General features: G+C 38.7%; 1 protein-coding gene across 2 annotated transcripts; it reads right to left on the bottom strand.

Moving 5' to 3' along the window:
- Positions 1-6,993: 6,993 nt before the first annotated feature.
- LOC149801181 (uncharacterized) lies at positions 6,994-15,366 on the bottom strand. Of its 2 annotated transcripts, none has more exons than XR_016420587.1 (2): positions 8,368-15,366; positions 6,994-7,566 (listed from the first exon to the last, which is right to left on the bottom strand). XR_016420587.1 is itself a non-coding variant. In XM_089955215.1 (2 exons), exon 2 carries the CDS (start codon positions 13,283-13,285, stop codon positions 8,969-8,971), a length of 4,317 nt encoding a protein of 1,438 aa, XP_089811341.1. In that variant the 5' UTR covers positions 13,286-14,182; positions 14,984-15,366; the 3' UTR covers positions 6,994-8,968. The 2 variants fall into 2 exon arrangements, 1 of the variants encoding a protein (XP_089811341.1); XM_089955215.1 differs by having other exon boundaries at positions 6,994-14,182; positions 14,984-15,366.
- Between the last annotated feature and the right edge of the window lie 883 nt (positions 15,367-16,249).

Here is a 16,249-nt window from a genome sequence, read left to right as displayed (position 1 = left end):
TTTAATTTGGATTTCCACTAAAGTTTATTAAGAACTGTAACTGTAATTATTTAGACTTGTGTCTCTAATTGTAAAATTACTTGGGATTAAATTCACAATACCATTCGTTTTTTTCTCTCCATTTTTAATCTGTATTCTGAGGAAATAAATTATTAGTTGAATTGTACAAAGCTTGATATTTCTCACTTTTTTCTATTGCTTAAGTCCATAAAGTCGCGATGCTATACTGTAAGCTTATTTTTCCATTCTAATGTTCCTATTTTGCATAGTTTTTTATTTATGCTAATTATATTGCCGTCATAATTAAGCTGCATTTAACTGTAATCAAAGTTTCCTAATGTTTGTGAAAAATAAACTCCTTCTCATGTCAGTAATGAAATTCTAACTTCAGTTGCATGGTCCATGATTTAAATACAGCCACTGTCATGAAATTTATTTTTGGACAATTGTGCATGTCCCAGCCGTAGCTTTTGGACTAATACAACCTAGTTAGCAGGTCCCTTCGAAACATTAATATAATCTACCATCTAATGTATACGATGAATTTATGAAATATTCAGGTAATCTATCTCATATGCCCATAATAGTACTTTTAAAAAATATTGGCACGTATAATTATTATTTATGTCATGATATATTAATTTACCATAGTAATTTTCTAAAGTGAATATAATTTTTTTATTGTTGTTAAATAATTTAACGTTCATTTAATAATTTTCTGACAACTATATAACACTCAGTTTAAATAGTTCCAATTCCACTTGCCGAGTGGTATAAGTGATGTTATTTCATATTTTATCTGCAGTGGTTTTAGCCTAATACTAAGTAGACAAGGAAAACAGAAAGTAACAACGAATCGTTCACGTATGTGTTTTCGAGGATCAGCTGTTTAGGACCATTATATTTCATTTCGCTCCAATCTACCAATTAATCAAACTTGCAACCTTTCAGAGTGAAATATGCTGATAACAAATGATCTCACTCATAATTATATTAAATATCAAACAGTATGGAGAACAATGCGCTTATGATGAAGTACGAACGTAGCATAGTATATGGAGAACCTGATAAATTTCTAACTTTACCAAGAAAACCACGTGAAGTTATAACTACATAGTAATGTGTGTGTGTGTGTGTGTGTGTGTGTGTGTGTGTGTGTGTGTGTGTGTCTGAGAGTGTTTGTCAGTCCAAAACTACATACATCCTGGTTACCAAATACTTCAGAACAAAATTAAAACATTAAATAAAAATTGATATATGATTTTTAAATAACTAACCATTTTAAAAGAAAAATTATAGAAATTTTACAAACGTTTGGAAGTGATAACAGTGACCTGAGTCGAAATAACTCACCCGCCTTGTATCCCCATCTTGAAAGCTGTACACCTTATCCAGTTTATCTACGAATTTTATGTTGTATATAATGGTTGTGTTCTTATGGACTTTTTTGAAGTTTCATAATCAAAGTGATAAATATTATTATTATTGTTATTATCATTCTTATTATATTATTATTAGAGAAGAGAAACATTCAAGTTGTATAGAACCGAGAAAAAAAATGCTAATCTACCTTTCCTACAAATATGTTGTTTGCTTCCCGGACCCCGGAAAACCTCTGAACGTTAAATCCAACGTTCACGTTCATCAAAAGGTATTGATATAAATTAAATGAGAATCGGAGCGTAGAGGTTCCAGAATTATATTTTCACTTTGACCCTAGAATATTAAATAAAAATTAGCATGCAGCAACAATAATGCCACTCCTGTATATAATAAACGTCACATATAACGTGGAGAAAAAAACGATAAATCGTTGCTTAAAGGATCGATATCAATTACGGTTTATTAGAAAAACAGTATTTCCGGAGAAAACGTGCATTGCGACAGTCTCTTTACAATTTAAAGCAAATATGAAAGGTGAAGGTTCTTTTCATTAACCTTTCTCTCCATTCATACAAACTAAAGTCATTTATTCATTCGTTGCGCTAATTGCTTACTAAAATAGAGTCGTCAATGCTAGCTATTTTAACTCTCTCTTTCTGAATATCTTAATATTCAAATCCCTGTGTTATATTTATGTAAATTTTATTGTTTGGCTTTTTTGTTAACGTTCTATATTGTCTCTGATAATTGACTAGTGTTTCTGATAATTGACTAGTGTTTTTGTTCTTCTTCTTCTTATTGTTCTTCTTCGTGAATGTTTAACTTATGTGTATATGTGTATAAATTTACGTACATAATGTTTTAAAACTAATCAGCGAATATCATGTTTATTTCAATCCTTCATGGTTAGCCATCACCCGTAAACTATATTTCTAATATAATTTTTATTCTTTTGAGGCGTGGCTCCAAATTGATAAACAATGTAACCTAAAGAGAACTGATCTTTCATATTTTTACACAATGATGAAATTTGTTTTATTTCATTTTACCCTTGTCAAGAAATATTGATATTTGTTTATTATATTCTGACATTTGAATAGAGAAAAGTATCAATACCCTAATAAATCTGGACCATACTGACATATTTTATGTAAAACAAAAAGTGATGTCTCGATAACCATTATCAATGCCTTTTTAAGGTAGAAGAGAACATTGATAATGGAAGGGTTGAACTTATTATTCTAATGTCACCTCTTTTTTCAAGGGAAAAATACTTTTAGAATGCAAGCAAACTTACTAGCATACATTTTCAGTCGACTTTTTGTTATTGATTTCGGATACTGTTGCTGCGGAGACATAATGGGATCAGTATTTTGGTATTTATGGTTTTTCGGTAGGAAATATGTTTAGATGAATAATCAAGGCAAAAACAACAAACCGAAAGGTAATGTGTTTCTCTAAATATTTATTATCTGTTTGGAACAATAAATATCAATAACGATGGATCCTGGTGAATTTTATTAAAATGAGCAAGACAAATATGTGTTGTCATTTAGCAAACTTCAGAGTTATCAACTTTTCTATTATTAAAATGATAAATGATTTAAACACATACGTTGTTATATCCACATATAATTCTTTGAAGTGTTTTTCATGAAAGATTTGGTGCACATTATTCATCAGGTTATTGAAATATGTTTAAAATAAATAGAACAATCAAATGTGCCGATTTGCTTCCACTTCGCATCGCATCGTGAATATATACACGTCCATACGTTGTTTACATTCCTTGACTTTATGCGTCAATTCTTATTTCCACTTCCTTCGGTAAAACTTTAAAAACTTTAAAAACTACAGTTTGATTTTGTGAGTATTTTTCCCTATTGAGCGAGAGACTCGAACACACGCAGACAAGGGTAAGATTGCAGTGGGCGGCAAAGGCCTCTGGCCCCCCTTTCTCTCTCTCTCTCTCTCTCTCTCTCTCTCTCTCTCTCTCTCTATATATATATATATATATATATATATATATATATATATATATATATATATATATATATATATATATATATATATATATATATATATATACACACAAACATATATGTGTGTGTTTCTTTGTGTGTGTATTTGCTCTGCGCTTCATCCTCTCTATCGGCAGCTTATATTTCCTCTCTCTCTCTCTCTCTCTCTCTCTCAATAGTATTATCCATATATCAATGATAAATATCACCTTTATTTTAGCAAATGTTCATTATTTTTTGTGAATGTGACATATATTTGTATGTGTGTTTGTGTGTGCCTGAACACTTGACCTAATCCTTAGCGTCAAATACAGAGCCTGGAAAATGAATTCCTTGAAACTCTCCACAACAATGGAACAGGATAGGACTTTCAAGATCAAAATACAGCACTGTGCAATTTTACTACGAGGTCCGGGTTGGAATATAGGATGACCATAATATTTTCAATTGTTGTAAATAATTCATTGAGCGGATTCTTGCGAAAACGACACGCAACTGAGCCACGAGTAGGATAAGGATATGTGTACTTGTCTACGCATGAATGTGCTTATCTACCGATGTATGACTGTCTCTGCCATTTACAAACTATGCATGACATTGAAGTCACGAGGTGTTTTCTTTGCACATTAGATGTGTCAGAGATAACACACGTTTTCAGTACGCATTCAGTTAAAACAAGGTTATAGTAACTATATAAGACCTAGATCGTGACACTGAAGTTAAGACAAGTTATCCTTGCACCTAAACATCTCAGCGTGAATTTAGTTACACAAAAGGTATAATAGCAAGAGAGGATACAAGGAGGATTAGAACTTTATTAGTCTGCATTACTGTAGTCCCATTTCAGAGAATTCATTGTGAGCAAGACACCATGATTGAATTCTTATTGCAAAAAGTAGCAGAATTAGAGACGAACAAACAAGAATATAGTATTTATCAAAGCAACATGCTATTAGAATCGAAATATGCAAAAGAACAATCTCTAACAAACTGAGAGACGAGTATCGGAATTAGAGGCTATTTAAATTTTGTTGCTTTCATCGTTGGATTTGGAAAATACTGTTTGCTGAATGCAGGAGTTATACTCACTTACCGAGTACAAAATTAGAACGTGTCACCACAGATTTGGACGATCGTGTTAGGATGTTAAGGTTTCATAGTTATTTGATTTAAATGTGTTGTTTTTAGCAGGAATTGTTTTCCAGAATTGGATAAATTATGGTGCTTGGTCACTTTAAAGCTTAAGAGCGTAAGTACAAAAACAAATTTGGATAATTTTCCTTACAATCGGCTTTTTAATGTTGGAAGTTGCTGATTGAATTATAAATTAGCTACTATAAAAAGAGCGATATATGGCCTTGACATTGTTTCGGTAGCTTTGCTCGGTAGGCAGAAGTGTAAAAGCATTGTTTGGTTTTTCTTATTTGTTTTTTGTTTCTTTACATTCTAGTATCTCTTTTTATTTTATTGTTTTTTACTTAGTTTAAATGTATACCTTAGTAATGTATAACGTTGTGCATTTAAAATAACATGGCATACGGCATCGGTGATGCTTTGCTCATTTCTTTTCAAAAACAGAATAAGGTATAACCTTCAATCTGGCTTTTATGTATCTCAGACATCAGTTTGTTTTCTGTAAGGTTTATATTTAGTTGTATTTTTATTTACAAAGCTTATTTCTACTAAATTACAGGACATAAAAGGAAATATAAGCTATGCAATATAGCGATACAGAGCTAGATGCTACTTTTCTTCCTTCGTTCTCTCTTGTAGTTTTTCTAATTTGTGAAATGTGATGCTTACTGCTTATTGTTGAGTTATTTGAGTTTAACGTTTCCGTTGTTTTATAAAATGTATATAAAAGTTGTGGCGTGTGGGCCTGAGCATAAGTTTTAGCAGGGAAATATAAATCAAGCAAACTGTGTTTCTTTTTAAATGCGGAGAATGGTAGTTTTCGCAACATATCTACTTTCCCCTTCATTCCAAAAGTTATCATTATCCATACCATCCACAAAGAACAGTACAGTTGATGTGTTTTGTGATCTTTTATAAGGAACAGAAAGATGGAAAGTCGGGTCATTTGGTGCATAAATGTGTCATGGTGTTTGTAAATTGTTTTTGTATTTGGTAGGGAGAAGGATGATGCTCATACACAAAAGTGATTACTAGAACATGATGTCGTCGTTGATTACTACTAAGAAATGCTCTTTGTAGTGCAATCGTTTACACAAAGTATGAAATCTTTCACAAATTTATCAGGTCCTGGAAGTGCAAGTTCTTTCACGATATTTAACTGGTAATGTTCGGCACAGTGCCGTTTTACAGCATAGTCTCGTGTTGGGAGCAAGTAGTTTCATCTTGCTTTCCGATAAAATCAATGTATTCATGCATACAGTATATATATATATATATATATATATATATATATATATATATATATATATATATATATATATATATATATATATATGAATAACATATAAATGTGATTATTAACAGATGATTGACTGTCTGTCATTTACGAGCTATATTTGACATAGACTGTGACATCGAAGTCAAGACGATTTATCTTTGCACCTAAGATAGTTCACGTATTCAGTGTGGATTCAGTCCAACCAAGGGCATAATAACTATATACGACATTGATTGTGACATTTCAGTCCAAGAGAGCACGCGTTTACAGTATGAACTGAGTCAGTCCAAGGGTACAATAATGAGAAACGATACAATGAAGGTTATTACTTTGATAGTATGTGTTAGGGTAATCCAAGCCGAGCCAACCATTTAGGACAAAGAAAATGTGATAGAGTTCTTATTGCGAAAGGTAATAGAATTGGAGAAAAACCATAAAAAGCAGTTGTTAAGTCAGAAAGCTGTTATTACTGAATTCTGCAAAGAACAAGCTCGAAAAATCTGAGATACGAATATCAGAATTAGAAGTTATTGTTGACAATATGATGTCTGATGAACACAGGGAAAATCTGAACCTTACTATGGCGAAAAGGTACTAAATATAACCATGCTACTGTAAATGTTACCAAAGTTATTGCAAAAGAGAAAATTACCGCAAACCAGTGCCTAAATTGGTAAATTCGAAAAACCCAGGTAATCACTATACAGTGTTCATCGCTCTGTTTAAACCCCATTAAAAATAATCCGAAATAAACCGAGAATAAACTCAGCGTTAGTGTTATGTACATACGAATACTAAATGGTACAGCTGTATTCTTGAAACAAAAGAATATCGTGGGAAAGTTCATACAAAACAATGAAAAGTTTATTTTTCCATCAGAACATTTTTTAAGTAAAAGTTGATGTCTTATAAACACGTAAATCCCACACGTGCATATTCATGCATCTGCAATTGTCGCAAGCATTTTAAGAAAAGAAGGTAAAGACAATTTTAAATGGACTGGTGTGACTCCATGCAAACGAAATATTCATGTAGATACTGTTCTGGACAACGATGGCAATGGTTTCAATGAGTAAACTAGAATACTTACCTGTCTGCTGTCGGGTATATATTACCTTAAGGAAACCTTATGACAAATCAAGGGTTTATTGAAAATGTAAAACTAATTGTAAATGGTGTGGGGGTGTCCTGGTTGTCTAGGGGTGGGGTTCTTCTTATAGACTTTAACGAATTATGAGAAGTTCCCCTGGTCCTTATTCAGAAGGTTAATTCTGGACACTATATTATTTATTGACTAAATATATTTATGGCTACGAGCCCCCAGTCAGCAATGCCGACAGTTAAATTAAAAGAAATACAAAGATGAAATTTAAACAATAACAATTTAATAAATGAAATTTAAAAGAATTTAAAGTAATCAATGTCTCTCTTTCACCCAATGATCCCTTTGATCATCATTTGAGTTCACAGTGTGAGGAGATTTTTCCCTTCTTGAGTGCTACTCATCTAAATCTCTTCGTTCCCTTGTCTTTCTCTCCTTTCGTGATCTCCACTTCCGCTTCCTCTTCTATAATCCTTGTTCCTTCCGTTATCTTGACTTCCGGTTCCTCTTCTAGTATCCGGAACCCTTGACGGTATCCCTTGAGGTCACCCGAAATTCACTCGGTATCTCTCACCGTCACCCGAAATTCTCTGAACTTCTCTCGTCCCCCGAAATTCTCTGAAATTCTTTCGTCCCCCGAAAGCTTCCTGTTGAAAGGTATAATGCATTAGCATAGGGTTATAAAAATCTTCCCTCACACTACGTCACTGAACTGAACCATCAGTGTAAGGCGGGACATTTGGGTCGCGCATGCGCACACATCGAAATTCCCATACACTTCCGCCGCTTACAAAAATGGCGCCATAACACAATCACACAAAGGATTCAAATATCTACATACTGAGCCCTATCAGTATATACATACAAAATATTTCAAATATGATTGTACTAAAATATTACTACGATTAGCAATATGACTATCTATATATTTATATATATTTATATATATTTCCTACACAAGCGTACCAAATCCACAATATTCACATTCAAATGGTGATAAACGGCAATCCGTTACTCAATGGCAAAATCTATCATTACGTAAACAAATTTCTTGTCTACCAAAATATAACTACGCAAAGAATTACAATATTAATTCTTATAGCGGCTAGCGAGCAATACAATTCTTCACAAATACAAATCGTCCTTTCAAAAGGGCGTAAACGTAATAATCCACGAAATAATATGCACACATATTACTAGCGAAAGAAGAGAACATTTTCGCCTCACAAATAAGGTGTACATAGTAACATTATGAATAATGATGCAACGAATCAACATCGTAATCAATCGTAAACAAAGGTACTAGCTAAAGTCATGAAAAAAATGCAAAATATTAAGGTCATAATTAACTATTCATACTTCAATACAAGTAAAATGTATACATACGACAAATTCTCTTCAATTAACAGCAGTCGTATCAAGCAGAATCAACGTAACATCAAACTTACCTGATCGAAGCTATTTCATGAATTTCCTAAATTCCGCCAATTTTTACGAATGGCTAACGGAGTGTGTGTCACTGCGACTCTTAAACACCAACTGACGAATTTCAGGCTTGTACAAGTCTTATGCCAGTTTCTCGAATCAAGTCCCACCTACAACGCATCCCGATTGGATGGCGACGGACTCTGGTCATTTGATCGAACTGTCAATCATAAAATGTCAGTCTGTGTGTCCCCATGTACTGTCCAGCCTACCATTGTCGGCTTCCGGCTCTTTGAAGTTGTCTACGTCACGTGTTCCCATGTACAAAGATTCCCGCCAGATTTCCGCTCAAGAGCTCAAACAAAGACTGGGTTACGTAAGAGGATTAGCCAACTTAGGTACTTGGAAAAACAAAGCTTACCTGGCTCCACTTACAGACTTATAAATACATGTATAATACAAGGGGTTGGGGTAAAACATCACATCCCCCCACGCTTGAGAATAAAATCAGGATTTTATTCACTCAAACTAAAAAAGCAAAAGTGTTACACGATATAAAGAACAAAATCAGCAAAATGAACTAAATGCTAAACTGAGTATGAACACGAAAATATAACAAATGATCTATATCATTTCGGCGCTTCTACTCATGAAATCTGCGCCTACGTTTTCAGATCCTTTCACGTATCTGATCTGCATCTGGTACTGCTGTAAAAACAGCGACCATCGCATCAATCGACCATTGGACAACTTTGCCTGCGCCAGATAGGCGAGTGGTTGGTGGTCGGTCTCCAATATGAACTTACGTCCATATAGGTATCGCTCGAACCGTGATATGCCGAACACGATTCCGAGACATTCCCTCTCCGATACTGAGTAATTCTTCTCGGCAGCAGACAACTTCCGGCTGCCGTATGCGACAGGAAAAAGCGTCTTGTCATGCTCCTGGAGCAGTACTGATCCCAGTCCCGTGTCGCATGCATCGGTGCGCAGAACGAATTCTTTATCCAAGTCCGGTAGACGAACAACTGCGTCGGATGTAAGTCTATCCTTTAGCGTTTGGAATGCGTGTTCACACGCATCTGTCCAAACGAACTTACTCGGGGTCCGTTTCTTGGTTAGGTCAGACAACGGGCCCGCAATCGCGCTGAAATTAGCGACATACCTCCGGTAATATCCGGCCAGTCCCAGGAATGACCTCACTTCCGTTTTCGTGGTGGAGCGTGCGGCGTTTCTCAACTGCTCCACCTTCGACTTCTCTGGAGACAGCGTGCCTTGGCTCAGGGTATGTCCTAAATAGTCTAATGTCCTGAAACCAAGGTGACATTTGGAAGGGCGGGCTGTCAAGCCCTCCTGACGTAGCCGCTCCAAAACGTCAGCTAACAGAGCGAGGTGTTCACCCCATGTCTCTGTAGCTAACAAGAGGTCATCCATGAAGTTGTGGACACCCCTATCGCGCAAGGGCTCCAACAACTTCCGCATCATTCTGGTAAAGACGCTGGGCGCGTTTTGTACCCCGAACGGCATCACCAACCATTGGTATGTCCCGTCGGTAGTAGCAAAAGCAAGCTTCGGTCGGTCTTCTTTCCTTACCGGAATTTGCCAATACCCCTTGGACAAATCCAGTTTGGAAAAATATTTCGCTTTCGAGACCGAAGCGAAGATATGTTCGGGGTCAGGTAGCATTTCAACTTGAAATTCTGTCACCTGATTCAGCTTCCGGTAGTCGACGCAGAACCGATGGGTGCCGTCCTTCTTCTGCACTAAGACTACTGGTGAGCTGTACGGAGAGTTGGCAGGTTCGATTACTCCCAGAGCAATCATCTGCTCGATTTCTTCCCTTACAACTTGTCGTTTCGCGTGGGGCAAGGAGTAGGGTTTACGCTGAACTGGTCGGTCGTCCACCATCTTTAACCCGAACTCGACAAGCGTCGTCCTCCCGGGTTTTTCTGTTAGCACGTCGGAATATCCGGCCAGCAAGGTCTCTATCTCCTTCCGCTGCCCTTCAGTTAACATGGGGTCACACTCCACGTCCGACGGAGTCTCGGCCCTCGTTAATGGACAGCTCGGGACAGTGTTAGCACCTTCCGTATCGCCTTCGATATCCTCGGTGACTATCGCTGCGACAACAAAATCGCTGGCGGTCTCCCTTTCCCGGTACCTCTTGAGCAAATTGGCATGGTACAATTTCTCTTTCGTCGGTAGCTGTATCCGGTAGGTTTGACCTCCGACCTTCTTGGTGACGACGTATGGACCCCTCCAGGAAACTTGCAACTTGTTGTGTTCCTGGGGCAACAACAACAACACTTTGTCCTCTACCTCAAACTGACGTGGTTTTGCGCGCTTATTGTAATTTTTCGCCTGTTGCGCCTTAGCTCGTTTGAGATTTTCTTGCGTGAGAGAACAAACCTCTTCCAGTTTGTTGCGCAAGTCCGCGACGTACTGGTAGGTAGTGCGTACTTCCTCTACAGCGTGGTCGTCTGTCCACAGCTGTCTCAGTACGGCGATTGGGCCGCGTACGGTTCTCCCGTACAAGAGTTCAAAGGGAGAGAACCCCAAACTCGCTTGCGGTACTTCCCGGTATGCAAAAAGCATGGCCGGAATATACCGGTCCCAATCCTTGGGGCGGCCTTCGTACAATTTCTTGAGCGTGTTTTTCAAGGTCCCATTAAACCGTTCGACCAATCCGTTACATTGGGGGTGATACGGTGTAGTCGTGAGGTGTTTAATCGACATGAGACGATTCACCTCCGCCATCACACGACTCATAAATTGTGTTCCTTGATCGGTCAAGATCTCGTCGGGCACTCCGACTCTTGACCAGATCGCAAACAGAGCTTCCGCGACGGTTTCCGTGTCAATGTTACGCAACGCAACGGCCTCCGGATAGCGTGTAGCATAATCGACAACCGTTAAAATATATCGATTTCCGTGCGCAGACGCGGGTTTTATCGGTCCGATTAAATCCATGGCAACACGTCTAAATGGTTCATCGATAAGGGGCGTACTCCCCAAAGGGATGGGTCGCTGATCCGTTTTCGGTGCCATTCTCTGGCATTTGTCACAGGAGAGACAGAACCGTTTTACGTCTCCCTGGACCCCTGGCCAGTAAAACTCTTTTACAAGACGGTCACGCGTCTTAGCAATTCCCATGTGTCCACCCATGAGACTCTCGTGTGCAAGTTTCAGTACTTCGCAACGCTTTTCCTTTGGCACGACGACTTGCTTGAAGTGTTCGTTGTGTTTCCTGGCGTGGCGATACAAGATTCCCTTCTTGTAGACAAACTTCACCGCGCCGTTCGGAGTTTCCCTTTCTGTTCCCGCTTCTGCGTGTTTGTGCAACTGCGCCAGAGTTGCGTCCTCCTGTTGCAGCTTCCTTAACTCCGCTGGAATAACATTACTAACCGGTGTCGATGTAACTTGGATTGGCTTTTGTTTCGGCTGTCGACTCATGGCCCTGGTTTCAACAGCACTCACTGGCATAGGTGTGCAGGTTTCGGGGTTCGGCTGGGGTAACACATAACGGCAACCCAATATGACGTCATGTGATAGCCCCTCCAAGCAAGCAGCTTCAATTTTCCCCTTCACGTATGGTGAATCGAGGTCAATGACAGCTACTGGTAATGAGTCACGCGCGCAGTTCGCGTACTGAACTTCTATTACCTCCCCTGTATAGTCCTCCGGCTTGACATATTTCTTGTCGACAAGCGCGGGGACGCTGCACCCAGTGTCATACAAGATGGTGGCGCCTTCACCATTGACAGTTGCGGCCGCAAGGTTGGCTGGGTTGCGACTCGCTTCCGGCACACATTCCTTCTTAGCTACGACATTCACCTGGGTCTGCCTGCCCTTGGGACAGTCCCTGGCAAAATGCCCCAGGCGCTTGCAATTAAAACATGTCGGCGGCCCTCGCCGACTTGCAAGTCCTGGTTTCGTGGGTGAGGCCTGTCCAGGTCGATAGGCGGCAGCCCTACCTGTAGGTGCCCCTCCGACCTTCCCGTCGCCCTGAAGGTTACGGACAGCCGGCTCAACCTCCCCCATACGACGCGACTCAGAGGGTCGGGGTCGGTCAGCAACCCCGGAACCTCCACTCTTCGAGTGCGCCTGCTCGTATCGCTCCGCCATGTTAGCGATCTCTTCGAGCGTCCGGTGTTCTCTTTCTGCTAAGAAAACTGTCAACTCGCGACGGTAAGTACCCAGGACATGTTCCTTGAGTATTACCTCGCGTAGCCCTTCGTACGTGCGTTCGACTTCGGCCATTTTCATCCACTTCTCAAATAAACCTCGAACACGGTTGTGGAATTGAGAGTGGGTCTCTGTTACCTTTTTCACCGAGTCCCGGAAAAGTTTCCGGTAAGTCTCGGCGGTCAGCCGGTAATGGCAGAGAAGCGCCTTCTTGAGGGCAGTGTAGTCATCAGCCTCTTCTGCAGTTAAGCCGTGGTAGACTTCCCGAGCTGCACCTTGCAAAAAGGCTGAGACATTAATGGCCCAGTGCTGTTCAGGGACCTGATGAGCGCGTGCGAGTTTCTCAAACTGGACGAGAAAATCGTCAATAGCCTCCTCCCTATCATTGAAGCGTGACATGTTGATCTGGACTATCCGGTGGTCGATGAAAGGTCGGCCGGTTGTTCCAGAGCTTGTACTGGCGTCGTCCCGTCCGTTGGTCCTAGCTTCAACTCTGACCTTTTCCATCTCCAGAGTGTGAGCGAGTCTGGCTAGCTCCAGCTCTTTCTGGGCGTCTCGGTCCGCTGCTATCTTGGCTAACTCTTGGTCCGCTGCTATCTTGGCTAGTTCTCTCTGGGCTTCTCTTTCCGCTGCTTTTTCAGCCTTCCATTCCTTGATCCTTTCTTCTATAAAGGTTGCCAGGCGATCTCCCTCGTATCCAAGATCTTCCGACCCCATGGCGCGGTATTCCTTTATCATTTGTCGTTCGGTAGCCATTATACTAATGTAAAGTGATACCTTGTCTCAAAATTCAAACAATATACAGATATTTGTAATACCAGTTTAAATACTTACCTGTCGACAACAACTAGTTTCGTTCAGGTAAGATATTTGTTCGATATCTGCTTCACACGTACTGCTATGAATGGAAGATCTACAAAGCCTGCACATATGACAATAAAAATACAAGATGAGAAAATCACAAAATTTCAAATACAAAGAATGGAAAATATCTCACACTGTTCACTAATACTTCTACCAATAACTTTAAGTCCCAAAATAATATATATGTCTAATTCATATCCCGGACGAAGCGCCCACTGTGGGGGTGTAGTGGTTGTCTAGGGGTGGGGTTCTTCTTATAGACTTTAACGAATTATGAGAAGTTCCCCTGGTCCTTATTCAGAAGGTTAATTCTGGACACTATATTATTTATTGACTAAATATATTTATGGCTACGAGCCCCCAGTCAGCAATGCCGACAGTTAAATTAAAAGAAATACAAAGATGAAATTTAAACAATAACAATTTAATAAATGAAATTTAAAAGAATTTAAAGTAATCAATGTCTCTCTTTCACCCAATGATCCCTTTGATCATCATTTGAGTTCACAGTGTGAGGAGATTTTTCCCTTCTTGAGTGCTACTCATCTAAATCTCTTCGTTCCCTTGTCTTTCTCTCCTTTCGTGATCTCCACTTCCGCTTCCTCTTCTATAATCCTTGTTCCTTCCGTTATCTTGACTTCCGGTTCCTCTTCTAGTATCCGGAACCCTTGACGGTATCCCTTGAGGTCACCCGAAATTCACTCGGTATCTCTCACCGTCACCCGAAATTCTCTGAACTTCTCTCGTCCCCCGAAATTCTCTGAAATTCTTTCGTCCCCCGAAAGCTTCCTGTTGAAAGGTATAATGCATTAGCATAGGGTTATAAAAATCTTCCCTCACACTACGTCACTGAACTGAACCATCAGTGTAAGGCGGGACATTTGGGTCGCGCATGCGCACACATCGAAATTCCCATACACTTCCGCCGCTTACAAAAATGGCGCCATAACACAATCACACAAAGGATTCAAATATCTACATACTGAGCCCTATCAGTATATACATACAAAATATTTCAAATATGATTGTACTAAAATATTACTACGATTAGCAATATGACTATCTATATATTTATATATATTTATATATATTTCCTACACAAGCGTACCAAATCCACAATATTCACATTCAAATGGTGATAAACGGCAATCCGTTACTCAATGGCAAAATCTATCATTACGTAAACAAATTTCTTGTCTACCAAAATATAACTACGCAAAGAATTACAATATTAATTCTTATAGCGGCTAGCGAGCAATACAATTCTTCACAAATACAAATCGTCCTTTCAAAAGGGCGTAAACGTAATAATCCACGAAATAATATGCACACATATTACTAGCGAAAGAAGAGAACATTTTCGCCTCACAAATAAGGTGTACATAGTAACATTATGAATAATGATGCAACGAATCAACATCGTAATCAATCGTAAACAAAGGTACTAGCTAAAGTCATGAAAAAAATGCAAAATATTAAGGTCATAATTAACTATTCATACTTCAATACAAGTAAAATGTATACATACGACAAATTCTCTTCAATTAACAGCAGTCGTATCAAGCAGAATCAACGTAACATCAAACTTACCTGATCGAAGCTATTTCATGAATTTCCTAAATTCCGCCAATTTTTACGAATGGCTAACGGAGTGTGTGTCACTGCGACTCTTAAACACCAACTGACGAATTTCAGGCTTGTACAAGTCTTATGCCAGTTTCTCGAATCAAGTCCCACCTACAACGCATCCCGATTGGATGGCGACGGACTCTGGTCATTTGATCGAACTGTCAATCATAAAATGTCAGTCTGTGTGTCCCCATGTACTGTCCAGCCTACCATTGTCGGCTTCCGGCTCTTTGAAGTTGTCTACGTCACGTGTTCCCATGTACAAAGATTCCCGCCAGATTTCCGCTCAAGAGCTCAAACAAAGACTGGGTTACGTAAGAGGATTAGCCAACTTAGGTACTTGGAAAAACAAAGCTTACCTGGCTCCACTTACAGACTTATAAATACATGTATAATACAAGGGGTTGGGGTAAAACATCACAAATGGGGTAATTAAAGGACAAAACCTGGGGCGATTATTGGGAACATTGCCTTATTTCAAGCATAGCGCGATATGAAGCTGATGTTAGGAATCTACGATCATAAACTAAGTAACAGAAAGAAGCGAAACTAACAAGGTTTTTTCTATAGTTTTACAAACAATTTTATTATTAAAGTTAAAAGAATGACACTTTAAGAGGAACTTTGAGTTTTATGAATTGAATCCAGAATGATACTAAGATGTTCTATTTACGTACAAAAGAATACAATGTTCCTAATAAATTCAAATCCTCGAATGTACCGGTTTGCCACCAGTCCTGATGTATCAAATTGGAGTTGTCGTTAACTCCTTTGATTAATTCGCAATAGTCACAGAACAATATATTTTAGTCCAATTAGCACTTTCCCATTCCAAAGAATAATCAAAAACAAATATTTCAATTAATATATTAATACAAGAACACAAGACATAAATATGAAACATTTGTCCAATCTTAGCTACTTATATGCAGGCGTACAGGGTGAAAAAGCATTATATGCTACTTGTTATGTGATACTTTGCAAATCTACAACATCGTAAAACCACCCACATCATCTAGCCCATCCAATGGGAAATAACTTAATTCTTCTCAGAAACTACTTGACTGGCCAGTCCAATAGGAAACACACCCAAACTTGTCAACATGTTTACCATTAATATTATTATTAATAACTCTAACACGTAAGTAAGTACATATTAATTGATCACACGCAGTCTTGCACTTTGAATATCTTAAAATATACCAATTCACGTTCACGAAGTTTATC

This window comes from Sinohyriopsis cumingii, chromosome 4 (assembly GCF_028554795.1).
Source record: "Sinohyriopsis cumingii isolate HCF-2022 chromosome 4, ASM2855479v2, whole genome shotgun sequence".
Classification (NCBI taxonomy): Eukaryota; Metazoa; Mollusca; class Bivalvia; order Unionida; family Unionidae; genus Sinohyriopsis; species Sinohyriopsis cumingii.
The sequence above is the reverse complement of the archived record's forward strand: the minus strand, read 5'-3'. Positions and strand labels throughout refer to the sequence as shown.

Excerpts from the sequence above, each read along its gene's own strand:
- LOC149801181 (XM_089955215.1), bottom strand. The coding sequence starts at position 13,285 with ATGGCTACCGAACGACAAATGATAAAGGAATACCGCGCCATGGGGTCG.